Below are 26,611 nucleotides of genomic sequence, written 5' to 3'. Positions count from 1 at the left end.
TATTGGCCTTGCCCCCAAATTTCAGTGAACCTTTATCTTGCTGATTTTCTGGTGTCTTTCTTGTCACCTTTGGTCAGTGACTCAAAACTTGGGAGAGTGATCACACTGAAATTTTTTTGTAATCTTGTATTTCTGGCCTTTGATAGTTCGGCATGTGATAATCTAGACTGGTATTTGAAAAACAAAAATTAGAAAAAAAATTAGCTGGATGTGGTACTATCTGCAATCCCAGCATTCTGAGAAGCTGAGCTTGGAGAATCACAGATTTGGGCCCGGTCTGGGCAATTTAGCCAGACTGTCTGCAAAAAAAAAAAAAAAAAAAAAAACCGGCGATGTAGCTTAGTGGGAAGGCCCTGTGTGTGAAATGGGTTCAATCAGTACCCCTCTGCAACTTTATGAGTAGCCAAACCAGTAAAGAAAGATAGCGTCCAATTTCATGACGTGCAGCAGCTATAGTCTTAAGCTATTACGCAGATCTGACGGAGTATCAGCTTCTACTTTTCCCAAGTCGGTATGATTTAAGCTTGGCGTCATCTGGCCAGGAACTTACTTCCCCGCCTGCATCGCATCGCTTCCCCTATGACAGCTTATAAGCGTGATTTGGAGCTGTCTATCCAGTGTCAGTAAATTTCCGACCACGGTTCGCTGCGTGAGCTTCTCCAAATCCTCCGGCGAGCTGGCAAAGATGAAGACAAACGAAGGAGGCGGCGCCTGAGGAGCCTGGGGTCCCCGAACACCGGTGGCGCCGCTGACCACGCCCTGGGGGCTCTTCGGGTGCCCTGGCGCCCGCGCTCCCGGGCCCCTGAGCTCTCCCGGCCGCCGTCCTCCCGCCGCCGGAGGCGCTGTGGGCCACCGGGGCCTGTGCAGACACCGTGGCGGCCGCCGCTCGGCTACCGGGGGTGGGTGGTCGGGCCCAGGGAGCCCCGACCGCGACGGCGCTGCTGCCATGGGTAAGCCGAGCCCGCAGGGGGTGGCCGCTGCGCTCTGCACGGGGTCGCAGGCTGCGAGCCGCAGGGCGCGTGCCAGAAGGGCGGGCGGAGGCCGCCGCGCCCGAGCCGGAGCTGGAGCCGGGTGGGCGGGAGCCGCGGGACTCGGGGGTCGCCATGGCAACGCGGCCCCACCTCACCGCCCCCACCCCCGCCCCTGCGCTGCGCTGGGAGGCTGAGGACCCAGGGTCCCGCGGCGGCCGCGAGCGAGGACGAGGACGGCTGGGGCATCATCGTTGCAGGACAGGAGGACAGTTCGGGACGAGCAATGACTTTTCAGGGGTGGGGGTGGCGGAAGGAAGACCCCTCTCAAGGAATGGCGTGGGTGCCGGACGCCGAGGGCGAGAGAGGGGCGGCGGTGCGGTGCAAGACCCTGGGTGAGCCTGCACTCGGGTCCTGGGGAGCCTGAGGCCTCGAGAAGCCTTGGGTCGGGGGAGGCAAGGACGGAGTTCCAGTCTCGGCTGGGTGCGGCCCGGCCCTACCTGCGCCTGGGGCCCTGGTGCCCTGGGCCCGGTCGGGCGTGGCCGAGGGACTGGTGCCCGACCCGACCTGGCGGTGGACGCTGAGGAGTCCCCATTGTATGCTGGTCGCATCCACCCCCGGATCGTGATGGGCACGGTAAACTGAGAATTGTCACAGATTATGAAATATCGGGCGGTTTCGCTGCTGGAGAAAGGGTTACTTCTACTTTGTGGATTGGAAATGGGATGTGTGTGGATGTGCATTGCTGGTCAGCCAGGTTAGAGCAGCCGCGTCTGTGTTTTAAGTGGCCAAGGATTCGGTGTCAGGCCTCATGCCTAGCTGTCTGAAATCCAAACTGGAATATCAGGTCATGCAAAACTCTGGATGTTTGCTCAGTGAAGGAAAAACGAACACTTTGATTACTTGCACTTGCGCATTTGTCAGAGATGATGAGATGTTCTAAGGGCTTCATTTTTCTGCATCTCGTTTTGCCATTTGTGTTTGCTGAAAATATTGCTGCCAGTCACAACAGTGATGAGAGCATAGGAAGGCATCTGAATTTCTAAAAGAATAAAATTTGTGAAGAAGAAAATAGTACTTTTGTTAACTGAAAATATCAGCTAGAAATCTAGCTGGTATGGTGGCACAGGCCTTATCCCTGCTTTCTGTGAGGCGGAGATGAGAGAATTGCTAATTTAAGTCAAACATGGGCAGTTTAGTGACTTAGCAAAACTCTGTCTCTAGACTAAAAATAGAAGAAGGGCTGGGGATGTGTAGCTCAGTGCAAAGGCCCTGGGTTCAGTCCCCAGGAAGGGGAATGGTGGAATTGGGACTTTAAATGTGTCTGTTATTCACGGTGAAACAGTGGCATCCTCAGCTATGTGGAAGAGAAGACGACTTCATGAGGCAGCCATAAAGTACAAAGCACAACTGGAGAGAAAAAGAGACAGAAAGAGGGTTGAAGTGGATGAAAGGGTCTGGCAGCTCCTCTTGTATCACCATATTGGTCAGCGTATTGTACCTGTCATGTTTGCTATGGGCAACACTGGCAACTTCAAACTTTAGCCATGTTTTTAAAAATTCTCAGTTAATCCTGAACATTTTTGCTTGAAATTCATCCTTAGAACATACTTATTAGCTAACATTTACATGAGATCCCTAAATATGTGAGGTCCCAAAAGGGGTCAGGACCATCCCTCAGTAGCAGAATCCTGAGACTTGTCCATAAAATATGGCTGAACCAGTCTACATTCCCACCAACAGTTCCTTTTGCCCTAATGCCCTTCCAGCATTTGTTATTGGTTGATAGAATCTCAGTGTTGTTTGTGTTTTGGTACTGGAGATTGAACTCCCAACCTTGCACTTGCCAGGCAGGTGCTTGCACTGCTGAGCTAAATCCCCAAGTGTTGTTTTAATTTGCATCTTTTAGATGATCAGTGATGGCAAACATATTTCAGATATTTATTTGCCATTTATGTTTCTTCATCTAAGGAGTGTGTGTTTATCTCAGATGCCCATTTTTGGATTGGGTTTTACATTGCGGGGGCATCTGATTTTTTTTTTTTTTAATTCTTTATGTGTTCTAGATAAAAGTGCTTTGTCTTAAGGACAACTGGCTAAAAAATTTTTCCCACTCTGTGGTTTGTTTTCTCACTCTGTTGGTGATTTATTTTCCTGTGCGGAAGCTTTTTAATAGGATAAGATCTCAGTTGTTTTTTTTGTATTCTGTCCTTTGCTATCAGGATTTTGTTTCTGAAATCTTTGCCTACACCTGTGAGGGGATATGGGGGGAAAAGAGCCCTTCTTGGGGCTGGGATTTAGCTCAGCGGCATAAGCGCCTGCCTTGCAAGCAGGCAGTTGTGAGTTCGATCCCTGGTACCAATGATAAAGAAAAAAAAAAAAAAAAGAAAGAAAGAAAAGAAAAAGAACCCTTCTCCACTGTTGGTGGGATTGTAGACTGGTGCAACCACTGTCAAAATCAGTGTGGAGATTCCTTAAAAAGCTAGGATTAGAGGTTTCATTCGATGCAGCTGTTTCCCTGCTGGATATCTTCCCAGAAGAATTAAATATATCATAACACAGTGATATGTGTGCACCCATGTTTAAGCACAGTTTGTAGTAGCTAATTCTCAGAAACAACGCAAATGCCCATAAACTGAAATATAGATTTAAAAAAATGAACGAGATATTTCTAGGTAAATGGATGCAGCTTGAGATCATACTCTTTTTTTTTTTCTTTTTGGTACTGGGTATCAAACTTGCAACCTCAGGCTTGCCAGGCAGGTGATTATGCCACTGAGCTAAATCCCTGGTCCAAGAGCATACTCGTAAGTGAAATAAATCAGACTCACATGTGTAACTATCACATTGTCTCCATGGTGTGAAAAACTGAAAGAGTAAATGAGATCCAAAAGGTAGAATAGATATTGTGAAATGGGAAGAAATTGTCCAAAAGGAAAAAGGAACTAGAGTAAGGGAAGGAGAATAGAGGAAGGAAGAAAGGAAAGAAGAAAAAAAGATACAAGATAAAATGGATACAACGTTTTTGTAATTAGGGAGGAGAAGAGAGGTTGAAGGGAAAAGAAGGGATTGGGAAAAAAAGAGGAGTCAAAATGTATCATGTTGGGGCTGGGGATTTAGCTGAGCGGCATAAGCACCTGCCTTGCAAGCAGGTGGTCGTGAGTTCGAGCCTTGGTACCAATAAAAATGAAAAAGACAAAAAAAAAATATATATATATATATCATGTAGCCAGGGATTTAGCTCAGTGGCTTAAGTGCCTGCCTGGCAAGCGCAAGGTTGTGAGTTCAATTGCTGGTACCAAAAAAAAAGTTATCATGTACAAATGTACATGTACAAATTCCCTATGATAAATCTAATCATTGTGTGTATCTAAAATGTACCAATAAACTTAATTTTTAAAAATGTGGCTGGAGTGGTACAGCAGCAAACTTTGCCATGGTAGGGTGAATGAGACATAGAGGTATATGGCAAGGTTAACTTGGTTGGGGACAACATGCAAACCACCCTTGGTTCTCTAGGAGGAGGACACAATAGTGTTGTTTTCATTGTCAGACTTTGTGAATGGGGGCTGGGGTGAATGGCCAGGCATTGTGGTGCATGTCTCTAATCCCAGAACTCAGGAGACTGAGGCAGAAGATCGCTGTATGTTCAAGGTGACTTGGAACTACATAGTGAGATCCTGTCTCAAAAAACAAAAAGATCTTGTAAGTGATGTTGAACTCTTCTCTGCTTTCAGCTACAAAAGACCCCACAGCTGTAGAGAGAGCGAACTTGCTAAACATGGCTAAGTTGAGCATCAAGGGGCTCATCGAATCCGCCCTGAGCTTTGGCCGCACACTGGACTCGGACTACCCGCCCTTGCAGCAATTCTTTGTTGTCATGGAGCACTGTCTGAAACACGGTCTCAAAGGTAGCCTGATGTTTCAGAATACTAATTCACTTTAGAATGCCTCACCTTTTTATTTTGTTTTGTTTTTAGAGTTTTACTCTTAATTGATGTTTTGCAAAAATGCATGGAACAGTGAAAATCTTTTTTTTATCGATACCGCGGATCGAACTCAACCACATGCTTGCAAGTGCCTGCCCAGCCCCAACAGTGAAAATCTTAATGGCTGTATATTACAAGTTTACAAACAAAATCCTTGGGTCAGGGGCTGGGGATTTAGCTCAGCACATAAGTGCCTGCCTTGCAAGTGTGCGGTCATGAGTTCGATCCCTAGTACCGATAAAAATGAAAAAGACAAAAAAAAAAAAAAAAAAGAAAAAAAAATCAGTGTTGTGCTTCATAGGCACATAAAAAGTGTTTCAATTTCATAACAAAAATCTAGCACCTTTACAATAATTACTAACAGCTTATTAAATATGCCAGTTATAATTTCAACAAGGGAAAAAATAATCCAGTTTATCAACAGTACAAACTTAACAGCAGGATTTTCAAAGTTGAAATTAAATTCATGTAAACACACAGCCCACATGGTGCACATGTGCTTCTTAGTTGAACCCTCTGCAGTCAGGGCTGGAAAGGGGATCCTGCTCAGTCTCTCAGCTTCCCAATCTGAAAAGCTACCACAGGTTTTAAGCCAAGGGCTGCATAAACTTAAATACTGTAAAAAAAAAAAACTTAAATACTGTACAAGGCAGATCAATGCTTGAGCAGTACAGAGCCCTCGTCTTGATGGACCTACCAGGAACATTTCCAGGGCAACCCTGGAGTCTTCCAGGCTAACCATGCACATGGTAGCAGGCCTAGCTGATGCAACGCTAGTGTCAGTGGGAGCATCTGAGTATAGAGCCACGTGCAGAGGAGGAATGGTGGCTTGAGTTCAATGCGGTGGACACTGCTTTGCAACCAGGACATTCTACATCAGTGATGGCAGCCTTTTAGAGCTTTTGATGATACAAACAGCCTATTGCAGCACATTGTTCTAGGTCAATTCAGTATAGTAAAAACGTGTCCTTCTTAATCCACTATGATTGAATGGCTCTAAAGCAGGGAATGTCTATCTGTTAAGCCTCCCTCTCTCTACTTCAAGCATTAGTGATTAGGCAATTCCAGTGTGGTTTTTATAGTTACAAGATTAGAATGTTTTTTCTCATGTATATTTCAGCTTCACACTAAATTTGGAGTTTCAGACCTTACTTTAAAAAAGTATAGCCATGCAGAAAGGAACACTGATAAGCAAACTGATACTTGTATTATGATGTTATGAAAATATCATTGCTAGTAGACGTTTCTTCTGTATCACTTAGCATTTACCAACTGTCCAGACTGAAGGTTATTTCTGAGTGGGAATGTTCCGATTCCAACTTCTCTATTGGCCCACATGCATCATAACTTACTCTGTTCCCAAAAACTTGTGGCGGTACTTGCTTGGCTGCCACTAATGCCCAATGGACTTGAAGACTCAAAATGCCATGAGGATGACAGTCACCAGGAGAGTGCTGAAAACAGTTCCCATCAATACCAGGTTCTGCTTGTGCAGCACTGCATACAGTCAGCTCCGTGCTGGCAGCCCCACCAGGAGGCTGCACAGATCCAGGGACAGCAACAATAGCATTGGATGCAACATCTTTCCCTGCCCTTAGTCTGCCTCCCGTTCAGGCTCAGATATTCTTTTTTTTTCTGTATTAGGAATTGAACTCAGGACCTCACAGTTGCCACTGAGCTATATCCCCAGCCTATCTCAGATATTGTTGAACATACATTTTTTACTTGCTCTTCTTTTTTTTTGGTACTGGAAATTGAACTCATGGCCTCATGCTTGCCAAGCAGGTGCTTGTGCCACTGAGCTATATCCCCACCCCTTAAACATGTATTTTTTGAGGTCATAGTTATCCAATTTTTGGATTTTGTGGGGGGCAGCCCAGGAATTAAACTCAGGACCTTGTGCTTCCCTGGCAGGCACTGTGCTGCTGAACTATATCCCCAGCCCCTTGGCTTTGTTTTTGAGATAAGGTCTTGCTATGTACTTAGGCTGGCCTCGAACTCTTGGCAATCCTCCTGCGTTAGCCTCCTGAGTGCTGGAATCATAGGTGTGTGCCACCATCTTGGCTTATTTCTGTTATTTTGCATTTGAAAATATTGTGTGGGTTGATTTTGAAAGAAAAATTACCATTTTATGTTTTTATATGGATGATCTTCAAAATATGCATAGATGTCTGTGTTGCATTTTATGTATTTTTGTTTGTTTGTTTTTGTTTTGTTCTTTGAGATAAGGTTTGACTATGTGGTTTAGGTTGGCTTTGATCTCCCTATGAGGTCCAGGCTGGTCTCAAACTCGTGATCCTCCTGTTTCAGCCTTTTGAGTGCTAGGATTAAGGCATTTGCTACCTTGTCCAGCTTGTAAAATATATATTTAATTTTTTCAAAAATAAGTTTTTGCAGTGTGTGTCCTGAATTAGTTTCTATTTTCTAGGATACTTAGAGTTATTTAAAATTTTAAGCTTAGTAATTCTGATATCAATTCGTATTAATAGTTTAAGCCCTGTTGAACAAATGCATTGAGACAATAATATTATAGTGGAAACTACTTCAGTGCATGAGAACATTCCTAGAGAAAGTGTCTTCTCCATTGAGATATTGTAGAAATGTAAATGATCACTGAAAAGAAATTATTGTTTCATGTAAAATGTTTGTTTTATATTGTTTTTTCAGTAATGGAATCAAAACCACTGACCTGTGTCCTCAGTTATGTATTTAATTTATAAATATTCAGTGTATATTTAACTTGTAGTAGCTCTACTGACACTTGTGGTCTCTAGTTCATAGAGAGAACTGCATATGCTGCTGTGACTCAGAAAGCAGAAGTGTGGCTGTTGTTGACATATTAGCATGGCTGAGTTAGGAAGGCTTAGAAGTTCTGACTACTGAACAGGAAAGTTGGGTAGATATAAAAACCAAAAGAAGAAGCCAGGCGTGATAGCGCATGCCTGTAATCCAAGCACTTGGGAGGCTGAAGCAGGAGGATTGCCTCAAGTTCAAGGCTGACCTGAATTACAGAGAGAGACCCTGTGACTTTTTTTTTTTAATAAAGTGAACTTCAAAACAAGAATGAAGCCTTGTTACCCAAGCTTAAGAAATCCTATGTGATGTTATTAATGCACTGGTTTCTTTCTTTTTTATTTATTTTGGATAACCATATGCAAAAAACTGAAGCTTTAATATATACTTAGTACAAGATGATCAAAATAATGGTATTGCATATGGTATTGCAACAATTCCAAAAGAGAAATGTAATTATGTATTCCAAATATATGCCAACAATTAAAAAGTCATATATATTCAGTACTAAGAACAGGATATAAAAATTGACTCAAAATAAATGGTACCTGTGGTAGCTCTCATGCCTGTGGCCCTAACTACTCATGATGCAGACAGATAAAACTATTGAGTCCAGGAGTTCAGAGCAAGCCTGAGTAACATAACCCTTTCTAAAAAAAATCTAGATCTAACTGTAGAATGTAGGAGAAAATCTTTGTGATCTGCAGTGATTTCTTAGATACAACACAAAAGTAAAACCTGCTCCACTGTGGCCCAGAACAGGCATGAGAAGTCCTTGGCGACCAGTTCCTGATAAAAGCCCAGTCTGAACAGATAGGTGGCCATGGGTGTCGCTTTCTTGTGTCCCAGAGCTCCCTGCTCCCTGCCGCTGTTGAGGGTGCCCAAGGCTGCCTCCATGTCCCTTATGCACGGCTGCCTCCATGTCCCTTATGCACGTGATGCGAGCTCGCCCCACATGGTTGGTGGCTCTGGGCGCATTGTGGGCCCTGCCTAGTGCATGGCTGTTCCCATGCATGTAGCGGCCTCCCACAGGGACCACGTGCCGGGGAGGGACTGGGAGCTGACCCTGAGAGCCCTGCCTGGTTTCCAGAGGTCCCAGCAAGTTTTCTAGTTCTGAGAGAGGAGCTGGGAGCTCAGTGCGGCTTTTTGTGTTTCCCACCTGACTGGAGGCTTCTTTTTTTTAATGTTAAGACAAAATAATTTCTTAAAATTATGTAAGTAGCCGGACATGGTGGTGCACGCTTGTAATCCTAACACTTGAGAGGCTAAGGCAGGAGGATCATTGTGAGTTTGAGACCAGTGTACTACAAAGTGGGCTCAAGGCCAGCCTGAACTGCATAGTGAGACCCTGTCTCAAAGACAAAAAAAAATTATGTGAGTAATAGTGCACTACTCTTTTTGGGTACCAAAACCAGGTGTGCACCTGATACCAGCCCACATCTCTCTCTGCTGTCCTGCCCACTTGTAGCTGCTGGGGCCAGTGGCAGCATTGTGATCCATTTCTCGGCACATTAGGAAGCCACGGTCCCATCAGGCCTTCTTGAATTCTAATTTTTTTTCTAAAAACTTTATTTGTTTATATTAAACTTTGATTTAAAAAAATAGCAATAAATGAGTTTTACTTGCCCCAAGCCTGTTGAATTGGACTTTGTTGAATGATGACCAAAAGAGTTAAATTCTTTTTCAAAATTTATTAAATTTAACAAACTGTAGCAAGCCCCTCCTCAAGGTCCTCAGCCCATCTTGCTGACATTATAGATCTTCATTGTGCTGGGACTTGCTCCATTGCCAGTCCTGGGCTGTCCCAGGTGGCACCTTAGATTAGACAGATACAGTCTCTGCAGGGCACTGGTCAGGGCTGCGAAAGAAGCACGTAGCAATTGCATGATTAGTGTTTTTTTTTTTTTTTTTTTTAAGACAGTGTCTCACTATGTAGTGTAGGCTGGCTTTAAACTCACTTATGGAGCCCAGCTGGCCTTGAACTCACAGCAATCCTCCTACCTCAGCCACTGGAGTGCTGAGGTTGCAGCACTTGGCTGTTTGTTTTTTTTTTGTGTGTGGTACTGGAGATTAAACTCATGACCTTGTGCTTGCCAGGCAGGCGCTTATCTCACTGAGCACACCCCCCTTTTTTTTTTCCGGCTTGGCTGTTTTTGATTACCTTCCTGCATGTTTCTGATGTGGAGGAATGGCTGAAGTAGGTTTTTCTGACATGGCAAAAGGCAGTATGGGCTCCAGGGTCTTGACCAAAGAGGCCACTGATGCCCAGGGCCGTGCAGTGGCGGAAGGTCTCTGGGTAACACTGTGTTAGAAATGTTGAGATTACATTTTAAAGGTAAAGTTTCTACAGTTGTTTCTGTTGAACTGTGTGCATTTATTGCTTTTTTCTTTTTTCCAGTAAGAAAGTCATTTTTGAGTTATAACAAAACCATCTGGGGCCCTTTAGAGCTGGTGGAAAAGTTGTACCCAGAAGCAGAGGAAATAGGAGCCAGTGTCCGGGATTTACCGGGTCTTAAGTAAGTCATCCTGTTAGTCGCTCATCCTTCCCCCAAAAGCCTATTTACTGTTCCTGTATAAAGTAGCTTTTGTTTTGTTTTTTTAAGTCAAGGTCTTGCTGTGTAGTTCAGGCTGGCCTTGAACTCACAGCAGTTCTCCTGTCTCTGCCTTCTAGCTGCTGAGAAAGAATTATTTTTTCTGAAATGATCAAAATGTTACTTAGATGTTCTACTGGAGCAGATTTGCCTACCTCCCAGGGGTTGCTCAAAAAGCCAGCTTAAATTTATTAACAGGAAGAACAAAACCATGATAAAATTCTTCTTTCCTTTGTTAATGTGTGGCTCAGCAAAGCTAGCACAGGCAGCCCGTGACTCACCCAGCGGAAGGCTGTGTTCTGACCGGTGGCTTCTTCTTCCTAGGACGCCGCTGGGCCGGGCGAGGGCTTGGCTGCGGTTAGCCCTCATGCAAAAGAAGATGGCTGACTACCTGCGCTGCCTGATTATTCAGAGAGAGCTCCTGAGGTCAGTGCCCACGGCCACGCTCATCTCTATACTTTATTTTATTAAACCCTATTTGTGCAAAGGGTTAGATGTAAAATGTAAATGTGTAAGATACAATAAGGTGGCACAGGGCTGGGGTTTAGCTCAGCAGTGTAAGTGTCTACTTGGCAGATGTGAGGTCGTGAGTTCAAACCCCGGCACCAAAAAAAAAAAAAAAAAAAAAAAAAAAAAGGTGGCACAAAGCAAAAGGAAGAGCAAATTGTGAGAGAAAAACCCGATAGGATCTAACATGGGTCTGGAAGGAGCCCAAGATAAGAATCCCGTCAGTTTTCATCAGCCTGCAAGGGGATGTTGTATGTCATGTCTCTGGCTTTCGGGCTTATAAATGGCAGTTTAGTATGTGGATAAAGACTCGCATTGGAGGACTGGGGACTTAGCTCAGCAGCATAAGTGCCTGTCTTGCAAGTGCTCAGTGAGTTCAATCCCCAGTACCGACTGAAAAAAAAAGATTTGCATTGGAGATTGGGGGTTTAAAGCAGCGGGCTCCTTCCATCTCTACTCTGCTGAGGCTGCCCGGGGCCCAGTTCAGTGTGAGCTGCAGGCCACGTTAGGCTGAGCACAGAGCTGTAGCTGTGGGCTGGGGTGGTGTGGGGAACTCAGGCCGTGATGCTCATGTCCGCGGATCTCCCACTGTGAGATGAGAATGAGCTTCAAGCACTGCAGTTCATCAGAGGTCTCAAGCTTCACTGAACAGATGAAATAATATCCTGGGCTCTTATTTAGGATAGCATATGACAGTGATAACTTTCTCTGAGTACATATTGACAAGTCCTAGTTTTAGGTGTCAGCATTATCTCTTTTTCTTTCTTTCCTTTTTTTTTTTTGGTGCTGAGGATTGAACTCAGGACCTTGTCAGAGTCTCATTATGTAGCCCAGACTGATTTTGAATTTGCAGCAATCATCCTGTGTCAGTCTCCTGAGTGCTGGGTACTGGAGTATGTGCCACCACATCTGGCATTATTATTAGTAGTTTTTTTGTTGTTGTTACAAGGAATTGAATTCATGACCTTGTGCTTGCCAGGCATGAGCTGTATCTCCGTTCCTCCTGCCATTATTTTAGAGACATGTTCTCATTATACACCCAGGCTAGCAACAAACTCAACAATCCTACCTCAGCTTCCTGAGCAACAGAGATTACCGGCATTCCCCGCCCCACCCTACTTATCTCTCTCTCTTTTAATCTCTCTTTGCTTCTCTTCTTGCTCAAAAATTTTTTCTTTCTTTCTTTCTTTCTTTCTTTCTTTCTTTCTTTCTTTCTTTCTTTCATTTTTAGTTTTTTTGTTATGTAGCCCATGCTGGCCTCAAATTCCCAGCAGTTTCAGCCTCCCAAGTGCTGGAACTGTTGGCATGCATCACCCTGTCTGACCAAAAATTCTTCTTCATTTATCTGCTTCAATCTCTTTTCTATATCCTCATTTAAATTTGAAAAGTTAGCATGAAGAAAGGCCAATGTAAAATCAAACTGACATCCAGGGATACGGTTGGCAGCATGAGGCCCTGGCTTTAGTCCCCAACACTGCAAAAAATAAAAACATGAAAATAAAACAAAGATACTCAAGTTGGATTATTTCCATGTCCATAACATAAAACACTAAGACTATTAAACTTAGTTTTAGAAGTAATCTTGTGGGGGCTGGGGATTTAGCTCAGTGGAATAGGCGCCTGCCTTGCAAGCCTGTGGTCTTGAGTTCGATCTCTGGTACCGGTAAAAATACCAAAAAAGAAAAAAAAAGAAGTAATCTTGTGATTTCAGGTTTTTGTTCTTCTGATTTCGCAGTGAATTCTATGAGTATCATGCACTGATGATGGAGGAGGAAGGAGCTGTGATTGTCGGGCTGCTGGTTGGCCTGAACGTGATAGATGCCAATCTGTGCGTAAAGGGAGAAGATTTAGATTCCCAAGTAAGTGAGCGTGGTTGGTACCACACGAAGAGGTTGCAGCTTCTGTGCTGCAGGTCGCTCTAAGCTGCAGACAGTCTGTTACACACTAAAGGAGGATAAAGAGTGAGACTCAGTGGGGTGTTAGTGAGGTTATTTTTCCCTTTAAATAAAAATGACTTTGTTAACTTCAGGTTGGAGTGATTGATTTTTCCATGTATCTGAAGAGTGAAGAAGATATTGGAAATAAAGAAAGGTAAGGGTTTCCTTAGTCCTTTCTCACGCTATATTTTAATGTAGCCCTTTACAGAGTGATTTGACATCTTTCACTTACAGTGTGTCTGTGTGTCCTGAGATTCCCGCTATGTTCCATTTCCATTTTCATTCCATTTCTTTAAAAGTTTTACAAAACAAATAGAGAGAAAGCAATTAAAAATGGAGACTATAATAGGAAGTAGGACTTTCAGTCATACCTGTGTTTGCCAAGGCCTAGTTAATAGCTGTGTTTTGTGTTAATGCTAGTTACTGTATTTAAAATATACTGATAGGTGAAGCCTAGTATTAGTAAGCAATTTACTCAACAGAGGTAATAGTTACTTAGTACCTAGCTTACTGCTACATGATTACAGGGTTTTTGACTTTTAGCCTGGTGTGGTGATCCACACCTGTAATTCCAGTGCTCTGGAGGCTGTGGCAAAAGGATGACAAATTTAAGCCCAGTCTGGTTGAATCAGCAAGGAAATTTTTTTTTTTTTTTTGTATCAGGGGTTGAACTCATGACTTTGCACTTGCCAGACAGATGCTTATGCCATTGAACTAAATCCCTGGCCTGAGGATTTGGGATTTTAAAAGGGCTGAGGATAAATACTTGGGAGGCTGAGGCAGGAGGATCACTGTGAGTTCAAAGCCAGCCTAGACTACAAAGTGGGTTCAAGGCCAGCCTGAAATGTGTAGTGAAATCCTGTCTCAAAAAAGATTAAAAAACAAAAAAGGCAGAGCATAAAGCTCAGAGTAAAGGCCCCGGGTTTGATCCCTCATATCACCAAAGGAAAAACTACTTCTGGATTTTGTTTTAGATGATTTAGGTATTTTTTTCACCTGTCCAACTGTCACAAACCTGCTGTGTCTCCCTCAGGAATGTCCAGATTGCTGCCATTTTGGACCAAAAGAATTACGTTGAAGAATTAAATAGACAACTCAAGTAAGTATTGTGGGTACTTCACACAGTTATCTATTTATATTGTCTTAGGCTGCTTTTACTTTGTTTTCAGCTTAACCCTATTCCTTTCCTCCAAGAGAAAGGTTTGAGGGAAGAAAACAAATTAAGAACATACATAATTACTGGAAAGAATGTGTTTTCAGCAGAAAATGAGAATCTGATTTTAAATAGAACTTTTATTAAATTCAGATAGAATTATAAACATGTCTCTGTACCCTTGAAAAAAAAGCCTGGGGGGCTGAGGATTTAGCTCAGCGGCATAAGCGCCTGCCTTGCAAGCAGGCAGTCCTGAGTTCAATCCCCGGTACTGATAAAAATGAAAAAAAAGACAAAAAAAAAAAAAAAAAAAGAAAAGAAAAAAAGCCTGGAAAGGCGACGTTCATACTATTCGGGTGGTTCGGAGTCTCGTTTTTCTGGCCTCTAAGGGCAGTGTGTGTAGATGCAGCCGTCCCTGTTGGGGTAGGGGTTCGTCCTCCTCCCAGCCACCCCAGGGAGCCTCCCAGCTCACTGAGGCTGAGGAGCGCAGGCTGCGCTGATGGAAACTGCAGGACAGGACAATTTAGTGTTGCTAACTACATCAGCATTTTTAAATTAGTGATTTAGTTGACTCAGTGTACTCTACTATTTCAACATCAATATAAAATTATTAAGGTATTTTGCTTTGGGGCGCTTTCTTCAGAACCCACTGTGTATTTTATGCGTGATTTACTTTGCAATTCAGACTGGCCAGGGCTTGGGTGCCAGGTGGATCGGGCGGCTCACAACTGCTGTACTGCTGCTCTGTATTTAGAAACAGGCTGCTTGTATGAGTTAAACGTAGGAGCTAGTGAAAGTGGCTTCCCCTGGGTGTTGAGGTTATGAATAATTAGTAATAATTTTTATTTTATGCTCTGTAGTTTCCTGAGTTCTACTCGAACGTTGTGTTGCAATTGGAAAACACAAGTAAACCTTTTCCCATTTTACAAAAAGAAACCCAAGTTATAAAAATAGGAATAACTTTCTTTTTTTAAAATTTTTATTTTTTAAGGCTAGTCAAGTGAAGCAGTGGGAGTGGAGAAGGAACAAAGAAATCTGTAACTGGTTGTGATCAATTAGTTGTAAACACCACTGCACTCGGACCAGCCAGGAATAACTTTCTTAGTGGCTTTTTTTAAATCATAGAAATCATGGGAAATGCATGTATATTTTATAATTTATGTTTCTGAAGTTGTATTTCTGAATGCAACCTTGTGTTTGTGTAGTAGTTTTAAATTTGCATTCTTTGGGAACTCATAATAGCTTCATTCAGTTCACACTTAAAACACACAGAAAACACCTGGAAAGTCTGCTCCTTTGGTCTGACCTCTGTCCATCCATTGGGGCCCTGACGTGACGCATTAGTGTTCGTGTTCCTCCAGCGGTCACATGTGACAATAAGCAGTAATAAGTGTGCTGATTCTTACGTCTGCCCTGTGCCCTGTAGTTTATATATAAGGTCACCCACTTTCTCACTCTTCTCTGAATTGCTATTTTCACTTAGTGGTGTTCAGGTCCATTCTGTTTAGTTCAAGAGCACGGGTTTTTGTTTTTGTTTTTACCGGGGATTGAACTCGTTACGCGCTTGCCAGGCAGGCACTTGCACTGCTGAGCTAAACCGCCAGCCCCAAGATAGCATTCTTGTTCGCATTCTTTTCAGTCTTGTATATTAGTCCTGAGCAATACCAGTGTTTTACTTGTTCTTTTTTTTTTTTTTTGTATTGAAAATAAAACTCAGGACTCAAGACTTTGTGCTTGCCAAGCAGGTACTTATGCTGCTGAGTATATCCCCAGCTCAATGTTTTAGTTTGTATACATTATTTTTTTTTGTCTTTTTCATTTATTTTAAAACTTTTTAATTGTCTAGTAGAGAGTAGTTGTATACATTGAGAATATTTCAAAAGTATAAAAAGATAGGAAAAAATGGAACTCAAAAAAAAAAGGAAAAACTAGAACCCACCTGTGATCCCTTACTCAAAGAAAAACACTGTCAAGGTTTCAGAGTGGATTTCTGGCCATTGTGGTATTGGTTTTCATGTGAGAACAGGACAAATGCTGTCGTCCAGTTTTATGGAAAGGAAACTGAAGCTCAGAAAGGCTTTACAGCTGTCCCAGTGACACAGTCAGGAAGTAGAGAGCTGGGCCGTGACCTTGCTTTTTCTTCTCTCGGTCCTGTTCTTGTCCATGTCACCACTGGGACACTTTGGAGCTGTTTGTGGAGTAAATCAAGTTGTTGATGTAAGAGTGTTGGTATTTTTCAAAATGATGTAATATGAAAGGGAAAACTCTTTTTTTTTTTTTCTTTTTTATTGGTACCGGGGATCGAACTGACGACTGCCTGCTTGCAAGGCAGGCGCTTATGCTGCTGAGCTAAATCCCAGCCCGGGAAAACTTTTTATTTCACCAACCTAAAATACCAATAACTTTTCTGAGGCTAGTATAAAATTTGTTCTGTTATAGATAATGCTGTGATGAAGCATATTGCATTTTATTGAGGAAAGGTTTTAAGGTAGTGTAAGAAGGCCTTGGACAATCGACTAACCAACATGTATAATGCTTGTTTTTACCAGGTGTAGTGATGCATAGCTGTAATCCCAGCACTTGGGAGGCTGAGGCAGGAAGATCACCATGAATTTGAGGCTAGCCTGGGCTACATAATGAGTTCATAGCCAGCCTGGATTACATAGGGAGGCCTTGTCTCAAAAAGGCAGAAAATAGTAATAATAATGTCCGCTTTGGTTAATATAAGTAAAAATAATCAAATGTATTTATATGATGTTAATCAGTAATCAAATATATTGGGACTAGATATTTAGCTCAGTGGCATAAGCGCCTGCCTTGCAAGCATGTGGTCATGAGTTCAATCCCCGGTACCGATTAAAAAAAAAAAGTTACAAGTAATCAAATGTATTTATTTGATGTTAATCAGTAATTAAATGTATTTATATGATGTTATTTGACTATATCTTTGGGGCTCAGGATGTCTAACTGAACTGTATCCAATCAATGATAGATGTTTAGTTCATATTTCTAAAACTACAAATAGCTTTGAAAGTTTCTAAGTTATGAAAATAGGGAAACAGATTGTGATTTAGACTGAAGACCATTGTTTATATTCTTATCTAAGAGCCACAGTGACAGAGTATATATTTAAAGCTCATCCTTTTAAAAATAATTGAAAATTTAATTTTGACAGCCAGGGTTTTGGCTCAGTGGCATAAGCGCCTGCCTGGCAAGCGTGAGGTCGTGAATTCAATCCCCAGGACAAAAAAAAAATAATAATACTACTAATATTGACAATATTCAGTAATCTTTGCATCATGGAATTTCTTTTTCTTTTTTTTTTTTTTTGGTACTGGGGATCAAACTCACAACCTTGCGCTTGCCAAGCAGACGCTTACACCACTGAGCTAAATCCCCGACCTTTGCATGGAATTTCTCTTCTCAGATATTAAGAAGGATCCCAAAAGGACAATAAGTAATGAGCAGCACCAAGTGGAGTTTTAATAGAAATTCTGATTCTTTTCCTGCAGTGTGCTGTGATTCCTGGCCAAATCAGATTATGCGGGTTAATAAAGTTTCCCACAGCCAGGACCTCTGGAGGGCAGGTGCTGCATGCCACTCACCTGAGTCCGGGATGGCGCACTTGGCTTGCTTTTGCCAGAAGGCAGGGTTCTGAATGAGTTTCTCTTTGTTAATTTCAGCAGCACAGTCAGCAGCCTCCATTCAAGAGTTGACTCATTAGAAAAGTCAAACACTAAGCTGATTGAAGAGGTAACGTCACCCTCTTGTTTTTCATGGATGTACTGGTTGTCATCCTTTTCCGTGTTAAGAATGAATTCGTGGGGCTGGGGATTTAGCTCAGCGGCATAAGTGCCTGCCTTGCAAGCAGGCAGTCGTGAGTTCGATCCCTGGTACCGGTAAAAACGAAAAAGACAAAAAAAAAAAAAAAAAAAAAAAAAGAATGAATTCGTAAGTGTGGCCTCGACCCCCCCCCCACAGTGAAATGCTTGTAACTGATGATTGTAAGATCTAGAGAAACTATATATTCCTAGGCCAATCCTCGCTGTGTCACTCGCTGTGAGATACTGTTATTTGAGACAATTCTAGAAACAAGTCCCCAGAGTGGAAACTCACACAAAGTCTTGTATACATATGCTGTGATTCTTCTTTTAAAATCTGGGTAGTCACCCAGATTTTACTAGATAGTGGACTGACCCAAAAGTTAGAATCCTTGTTAACATGATTCTGTTCTTGTTGTTCCACTAGTCACATTACTTTCCTCACAAGCACCACTGTATAATTACAACCACCCGTTCTTCACCTTTTTCCTCCTACATGTGAAACTCCTCCCATCTGCTTTGGCTTCCCACATTGCAGAAGTCACCATCCAGTGGCCCCACTGCTCATTTAGAGAAGAACCAGTGGCTGGGGTGGTAACACATCTGCATATCAGCACTCTGGGAGGCTGAGGCAGAAGGATTTCAAATTTGAGTACAACCTGAGCAACTTAGTGACTAAAGATTCCCTGTCTCAAAATTAAAAAATCAAAAAAAGGATGGGGATATAGCCTTACTGCAAACGCCCTTGGTTCAATCCTCAGTACCACAAAGAAAACAAATTTTATCTTGACTCTCTCTTTAATACTATTTGTAGCTTTTAAAGATAAGTAAAAAAGTGTCAAATCAAAGACTTACTGCTTCAAATCTGCAGAATAAGGCCAGAGGAAGGAGTCTATTATTTAGTGCAGCGAGTCCTATCTCCCATGTTAATTAAAATTTTTCTTTTTGAATTGACCTGATATTTCCAAACCCGGAAGCAGCACATGGTAATTCGCATGAATGCAGTTAGGAATGCATCTTTATTTTGATGGTCAGACTCTTGGTTGAGACTGGTATAAAGCTGCTTACTAATCAGGGCCTCTTTTTGACCTTAGCTGCACTGAGAGTTTTTAATATGATCTCAACAGGGCTGTGCATGCATGACTGTCCAAAGAGGTGGCTTGTATAGTCACATGTGTCCCATCCGTGGTTCAAGCCAGTGGGGACGTGTTAAGTGCTAGCCCAGTAAGCTGGGGTTTGGAATTATTAATTGCAAGTCCCCTTTATTCTGATTTTTTGAGACAAGGTCTCACTCTGTAGTTCAGGTCGGCCTTGAACTCACTATGGAGCCCAGGCTGGCCTCATATTCATGCTGATCCTCCTGCCTCAGCCTCCTGAGTGATATTGCAGGTGCGTACCATCATGCACCGCTCCTAGTATCCCTCTTTTTATCCTAGGCCTTGTGCCAGACCACCTCCTCACTCATGTTTAACCCTGTGAGAATGGTCCAGGAGTTCTGTGCTGCAGTGTGCTATGCCCATCCAGTGTCTGCTCTAAGTTCGGCATCAGTATGGTGACCTCCCAGGAGCGGGGGACCACCAGGTTACCTAAGGAGGTTGGAAACGGAGCAGGTCAAAAGTAAATAGAAATGTACAAAGGAAATCCAAAATAAAAGAGCCCATTTGTATTATGAAAGTTTCTATCAATATAAAGGACAATGTGCTAGTTGGAGTATTTTATCTTTTGTTGTTTATAATCATAAGCATAATGAGTAAAGCAAGTATAATTAAAAATGTTTCATTTTTTCTTCTCCATTTCATAATTTTTAGTTAGCAATAGCAAAGAATAACATAATTAAGCTCCAAGAAGAAAATCATCAATTACGAAGTGAAAATAACTTGATTTTAAGGAAGACACAGCAGCACCTAGAGGTGAGTGTGAGTAGCGTGAGACGGACTGGCCCGGGACAGGGGCTTCTGCAGACTTCTGTGCTGCGTTAATAGTACGAGTGACTATGAAGTAAAATGTCGAATGTTTTCTTTTGGTCCTGGGACTCAAACTCAGGACCTTGTGCTTGCCAGGCAGGCATCTTGCCGCTGAGCTGTGTCCCCGGCCCTGGGTGTTTTCTTTCTAGGTCACCAAAGTGGATGTGGAAACTGAGCTGCAGACCTACAAGCATTCGCGGCAGGGGCTGGATGAAATGTACAACGACGCCCGGCGGCAGCTGCGCGATGAGGCCCAGTTACGGCAGGTCGCTGCTCTAGAGCTGCTTTAGCGGAACTCCGCAGATCGCTTTCAGCCTAAGCTTTTTAACTGTGGGACAGCAAACTTCCTGCATGTTCTCACAGCCCCTGAGCTCACACCCTATGCGTGTTTTTGAAACTGTGAGTTGGGAACCTGGTGTGGAGGCCTGGCGGCATGAACAAGAATTCCCCACACGTAGGAGGAGGCTGAGGCAAGAGGATTACATGAGTCTGAGGCCAGACTGGGCCACACAGTGAGTTCAAGGCTGGCCTGGACTGCGTAGTGAGACTCTGTCTCAAAAAAAAAAAAGAAAAGAAGAAGAAACTGAATTACAATCTATGGTTGTAAAACAAAGCCCCCCACACATCTAGCACTGTAGAGACTGAGGCAGGAGGATCACTGGAGTTTGAGGGCAGCCTGGCTACAAAGTGAGCTCAAGGCCAGCCTGAACTGCGTAGCAAAACCCTGTCTCAAAAAGACCAAAAAGAAAAAAAAAATCTATGGTTGTGAGCAGCATTACAGAAACACAGAAGAGGATAAAGTGAATTAGCTACAAAATTTTAAAATTATATTGTTAGTAAAACCACATTTAAATTTTACTTTTTTTTTTTTATCAGTGCTAGGAATCGAACTCATGACCTTGCACTTGCAAGGCAGGCATTTATGCTGCTGAGCTAAATCCCCAGCCCTGTTTACTTTTTTTTGTTGTTTTTTTTTTTTTTTTGGTCTTTTTCCTTTTTATCGGTACCAGGGATCGAACTCACGACTGCCTGCTTGCAAGGCAGGCACTTATGCCGCTGAGTTAAATCCCCAGCCCCGTTTATTTATTTTTTAAGACTTAGAAATTATGAAATATACAGGATAATGTAAGTGAGCAGCTTAATAATGGAAATACCTTTTGTTTTAACATTAGGAAACAATCCTATAAAAATTTTTTTTTGTCTTTTTTTTTTGAGACAGGGTCTCACTATGCAGTTCTGGCTGGCCTTGAGCTCACTTTGTAAGCCAAGTTTATCTTGAACTTGCAACAATCCTGCTGCTTCAGTCTCCTGAGTGCTGGGATTACAGGCATGTGCCACCATACCTGGCTTGATAAAAATTATTTAAGAAAATAGTTGTGAATTACTTTTGGTCTTATATATGCCGCTTCATTTTCTTTTCCTTAAATAATATTAGTACTAAATATATGAGGCATAAAAATACTTCTTGAACTATTAGAATAATGGTGATTAATAAAAAGTCTAAAACTGCTTTATTTTTAGCAAAAATGACACTTGAAAAGATATAAAATTGGGCTGGGGATATAGCTCAGCAGCTCAAACACTTGTCTGCTAAGTGCAAGGTCATGAGTTTGATTCCCAGTACCAAAAAAAAAAAAAAGGAAATATATAAAATTATGTGATAGGCCTGGTTGGTTATCATTAATAGACTTAAAAAGAGTGCTTGAGTGGAAAATCTGTCCTCTCATTAACTGTCTTGCATCTGATTTTGACGCCCTGAGTGGCACAGGAATTGAAGATTTGTTGAAATTGCAGGATGTAGAGAATGAGCTTTCGGTACAAGTGAGTATGAAACATGAGATTGAACTTGCCATGAAACTTCTGGAGAAAGATATCCATGAGAAGCAAGACACGCTGATAGGCCTTCGCCAACAGCTAGAGGAAGTCAAAGCCATCAACATAGAGATGTATCAAAAGCTGCAGGTAAATAATGTTCCTAAATTTCTTTTCCTTTTGCAGCAGGTTCTTGCTCTGGACTTCAGGCTGGCCTTAAATTCACTAAGTAGCTCAGGCTGACCTCGAGCCCATGGCGATCCTCCTGCCTCAGTCTCCCAAATTCTGGGATTACAGGAATACACCACCTGGCCAGGCTCTAAATCCTACCCCCCAACCCTGTCCACACATTGCTATGAATCAAACACAGGGCCAAATGCATACTAAGCAAATGCATTTCCACTGAATTACACCCCAATCCTGATTTCATTTTATATACATTGAAAATTGCAGAAAGTGTTTGGTTTTTATGCCATTCTAATTGTGTATGTTGGTTATAAAAGCCAGTGTCTGTTGCCTTTGTTTTTTCATAGATAAAAGCATAAGAGATGCGGTGTGGGCTGGGGGTATAGCTCAGTGGTAGATTGCTTAGCATGGATGGGGTCCCAGGCTGGATCATCAGCACTGCCAAAAAAAATAATAGACACATCAAAGTCCAAACAAAACTCTCTATTGGAATTTGTTGTACTTTTAAATTTATTTTTAGTGTTGTGCTTTATTTATTTATTTTTAAATTATATTTGGAGGTCCTAGGGATTTAGCTCAGCAGCGTAAGCGCCTACCTTGCAAGCAGGGAGTTGTGAGTTCGATCCCTGGTACCGATCAAAAAAAAATTATACTTAGAGCATATACTAAATGTACATTCTGACACCAAGCTACATCCCAGGCCTGAACTTGTTTCTTAATGCTAAAAAGCTGAAAATATAAAGATTGCTTTGGGAAGACTCTCAGTCTAAATACACAGTGCCTTTTGATGAACTGCGTTATACAATTAGTCCTTTGAAAGTAGTAATTTAAATTGAAATGCTTTTCTTTTCTGGTATCAGGAACTGAACTCAGGACCTTGCACTTGCCAGGCAGGCACTTGTGTCACTGAGATATATCCCTGGCCCAAAATGCTTTTGTATTATCATTGTGATTTTTTTTTTTTTTTTTGTACCAGCAATTGAACTCATGACCTCACAGGCAGGTGCCACTGAGTTATATCCTTACCCCATCATTGTGCATTTTCTAACAGAATGACATTACTGTAAAATAGACTTGTTCCAGTGACCTTTACAAGTTTTTTTTTTTAGAATTTTTTTTTTGTGTGTGTGTGTGTGTGGTACTGGGGATTGAACTCAGGACCTTGCACTTGCCAGGCAGGTGCTTATGCGGCTGAGCTAAATCACCCAGCCAACCTTTACAAGTTAATTAAGTTTTATTTTTAGAAAACATTTTTAGGGCTAGGGATTTAGCTCAGCCGCATAAGCACCTGCCTGGCAAGTGCATGGTCATGAGTTCAATCCCCGATACTGATAAAGAAAAAAAAAACTTAAATTAATTTTAAATGACATATTTTGCATTATTTCATCTTGGCTTCCAAAAACAATGAAGTCTTTTTTATTCACTATTTTTGAAATGAAAACTAGTACCACTATATCATAGTTATTTTAATGTACAAATTAATTTTGCTCATTTCAAAGTAACAATCTCATTGCAAAAGACTTGTGAACATTCAAGTTTAAAGATCAGAACCACTCAGGGCCAGGGATTTAGCTCAGCGGCATAAGCGCCTGCCTGGCAAGCATGAGGTCATGAGTTCGATCCCCCGGTACCAAAAAAAAAAAAAAAAAGATCAGAACCACTATAACTTTTCCTTTTTATAAATAGGGTTCTGAAGATGGTTTGAAAGAAAAAAATGAAATAATTGCCCGACTAGAAGAAAAAACCAATAAAATTACCACAGCCATGAAGCAGCTAGAACAAAGGTACAGCACTGTCACTACAAGTTTCTTTCTGTCCCCTCCCCACTTCTTTTTTTTTTTTTTTTTTTTTTTGTCAACTCTGACACCTGCCACAGAAACCATTAGGAAGACACAGATTAGGACATGCTTTTTTGTTAAACTGAGCAGAATTTTGGTGGTTGCATGGAATTTCAATTTGCTTTATATTAGGCTGGTTTGTTTGAAGTTACTGTCTTGTAGTTTTTTTTTTAAAGGCCTAATATCAGCAATTTCCTGTGGTTTATTCTATAGTAAAACAAATAAATAAAAACCTGGAAAAATTATAAGTGGACAGAATACATGGTGGGATTATCCTTGACTGATTTCCATGTGTATTGATTACCATATCCTTTACCATTCATCATCTCCGTATCTGAAATCAAGAATTCTGAACAAGCAGTTTAGTTTGCATTCTTGGAGCCAGGCCCATCAGCCCAACCCAAGATACAGTGTTGTTTAAATTAAATTGTTTTATATTGGCATTTTTCACTTTTATTGTTGGAAAATGTAATGTATTCCATTGCCCTGTCATGTTGATGTCAACATATGTCTTACCATTGCTTTCTTTGAATCTACTTATGAAAAACATAACTATTAATGCTTTATTAACATGAATATTCTTTTATTGACATCCTCTTTCTTCTTTTTTCTTTTTTGTTTTCTTTGTCCCCATTTTTACATTTTGGACATCTTTATTACCTTTTTCTGTCTTTGATTTCCGTCCATTCCATCATGAAGTGACAGCGATTTGTTAACTCAAACTAGGACGATTGCAATGTCATTGGTGAAGTGTGCTGGCAGCGACACTCAGGACCAGTACAAGCTGGTCAAGGACATCTCTTTCTGAAAGCCACTTGCGTCTAAGCAGGCTAGAAGGAAATGCACACTCTGCCAGGAGATCAGACAGACAGAACTGACACAGGAGGCCCTCCCGGCTGCCAGGCAGTACAATGCCACGGGCCGAGCCGCGCTCGGGTTTCGAAAAACACGTTCCTCACACCTTGTTCCCAGGGCTGAGGGCAGCAGTGACCATTTGGAGGACCAGTTTCCAAATGCAGTTCTATCTTTTCAGCTACTTTTTGATGGAAAATATAAAAATCGTTCAAAAATAAGTTATCCTTTGGCTTCACGTGTGTTGACACAGCTGTTTCCCCCAGCCCCACCCTAGCTTGCTCTGCCTAAGAACTTCCTCATGGATGTTTTTAATATGTTTTCAAAAGGTGTCTGACCCAGACTGGCCATCACCCTGTGCTTCAGGCCCTTCCGCCCCAGCCTTTCCCCTTTGTAATAGCACAACTCCAAGGCCTACCTCACTTTGATTTTACTCTCTGTGACCTTAGGGAAGAAGCTTAGGTCCACCCCCACTGCCTTAATGTTTTAATTTTAAATTTAAACGTGGAGATCACTTAAATGTTAATCTCCTTTCCTTGAAAGCAGCATTTATACCCTGAAATATGTGAGGGTTGCCTCATGAGTCTGAGTTAAAGCAGACAAAAAGAGGCAGGACTTTCACATAGCTGAACAGAAATGTCTCTTGTAATTCCCTCCAAGGAATTAACATCTCTTGAATCTTGGGAAGTATTTTCTTACAAAATATTGAACTTAAATGTCAGAAATATTGATGGCCAAGGGAGACAGAAAGCATTAGCCCTGGGACAAGCAGTGACTTGCTAATAAAAACAGAAAAAATGAATATCACATTTTTTTTTTTTGTCTTTTTCTTTTTTATTGGTACCGGAGATCAAACTCACGACCGCCTGCTTGCAAGGCAGATGCTTGTGCCGTTGAGCTAAATCCCCAGCCCCCAAAATCACATTTTTTAGCTAAGTTTTAATATTTAAATGTTGAGAGGAAAATGACCTTTAGAAAATGATACTGAATAGTACTAAATTCTTTTTAAATCTTAAAAACTATCTATACACACAGAGACATACACAGAACCTCAACATAATTTAGGAAGCGTGGAACGCTGCAGCAGGAAGGGCGCTCTGACCTTTGGCGTGACCGGAGGCCGCTGCTCTGGCTTCCACGTCCTCACACACACATCACGCTGTTCAGCGGTTTCAGAAGGCAGTTAATATACCTGTTCACTATACTCCAGATAACTGTAAAGTCTGTATTGCTTTGCACTGTTAATCATGAGCAAGAATTAAACCAATTCAAAGATAGTAACCCTGGGCATATTATATGTTGTGTTGAAAAAAAATCACCAAACAATTTCTAGACGTTGTGTGGCTCTTTCACATTTGAGTTTGTGAGTTTTCCCCCAAACTTTGTTTTCATTTAGAAATGTTTCTATTTCCCCATTTTTCTTTTATTTGTCTTCTTCACCCTTTTACACCCTAGTTCTAGCCTCAGTTTTACCCAAAGTTGATTTGAATTACACCAGATTGCAGCAAGCAGAGAGGGAGCAAGTGGCGGCGGAAGGCGAGGACGAGAAGTGCGTGCAGGAGTGCCTGAGCCGGGCGGCCGGCCTGCAGCAGCGGATCGCGTGCAAGGAGCGGCAGCTGTGAGTGTGCCCGCCTGCCCGCCCGCCCCTCTCGCACGCCTGGCCCTAGACTGTCCACTGCCAAGATCAAAAACAAAGGCTGAGCTGGGAATGTAGCTCAGGGGTAGAGCGTTTAGCCAGCATGCAAGAGGCCCTGGGTTCCAACCCGAGCGTGTGCACACTTACAGAAAATACAATTAGATTTTGTGTTTACTTATGTTTTTATTCCATTTATTAGTTATAGAGCACTTTCAGCTTTCCCTTGCTGTCTTGCCTAGACTTTTATTCTTCCCACTATTAACAGTAGTCTGCTGGCCATTAGGTAGTGTTTCAGTTTTTTTCTTTTTTTCTTTCTTTTTGGTACCAGAGTCAAACTCATGACTTCACACTTGCCAGGCAAGCACTTGTGCCACTGAGCCAAATCCCCTGCCCCTCTTATGTAATGAGTATAGTAAGGTTTTTTTTCTTGGTAGTGCTGGGAGTTGAATTCAGGGCCTGCATGCAGAGGTACATCCCTGGCCTTTTTTTAAGATCTTGAGACAGGATGTCCCTGTCCAGCCTTGAATTTGCCATCTTCCTGCCTCAGCTTCCCAGAGTCTGGCA

The 26,611-nt window shown here is 42.1% G+C and overlaps 1 protein-coding gene across 8 annotated transcripts in view; it reads left to right on the top strand.

The window, feature by feature from the left end:
- The first annotated feature begins 565 nt into the window (after window positions 1-565).
- Rufy2 (RUN and FYVE domain containing 2) overlaps window positions 566-26,611 on the top strand; it is a 35,225-nt gene continuing 9,179 nt past the window's right edge. For 2 of the 8 annotated variants that reach the window (XR_010044316.1, XM_063239586.1), the window contains exons 1-13: window positions 1,128-1,363; window positions 4,706-4,879; window positions 10,149-10,266; window positions 10,666-10,767; window positions 12,584-12,707; window positions 12,878-12,939; window positions 13,819-13,884; window positions 17,622-17,691; window positions 19,568-19,669; window positions 19,873-19,989; window positions 21,518-21,685; window positions 23,408-23,505; window positions 25,910-26,029. Coding sequence is in view for 6 of the 8 variants with exons in the window: in XM_063239586.1 (XP_063095656.1) it covers window positions 1,255-1,363; window positions 4,706-4,879; window positions 10,149-10,266; window positions 10,666-10,767; window positions 12,584-12,707; window positions 12,878-12,939; window positions 13,819-13,884; window positions 17,622-17,691; window positions 19,568-19,669; window positions 19,873-19,989; window positions 21,518-21,685; window positions 23,408-23,505; window positions 25,910-26,029 (1,430 nt within the window). In the remaining 2 variants the exon portion in view is untranslated. Of the gene's footprint in view, window positions 951-1,126; window positions 1,364-4,705; window positions 4,880-10,148; window positions 10,267-10,665; window positions 10,768-12,583; window positions 12,708-12,877; window positions 12,940-13,818; window positions 13,885-17,621; window positions 17,692-19,567; window positions 19,670-19,872; window positions 19,990-21,517; window positions 21,686-23,407; window positions 23,506-24,258; window positions 25,693-25,866; window positions 26,030-26,611 lie in introns of those variants that run through there. The other 6 variants (XM_063239588.1, XM_063239587.1, XR_010044317.1 and 3 more) reach the window with 6 other exon arrangements.

This window comes from Cavia porcellus, unplaced genomic scaffold (genome assembly GCF_034190915.1).
Source record: "Cavia porcellus strain 051 isolate PalLab524CR breed Dunkin Hartley unplaced genomic scaffold, mCavPor4.1 scaffold_28, whole genome shotgun sequence".
Classification (NCBI taxonomy): domain Eukaryota; kingdom Metazoa; phylum Chordata; class Mammalia; order Rodentia; family Caviidae; genus Cavia; species Cavia porcellus.
The sequence above is the reverse complement of the archived record's forward strand: the minus strand, read 5'-3'. Positions and strand labels throughout refer to the sequence as shown.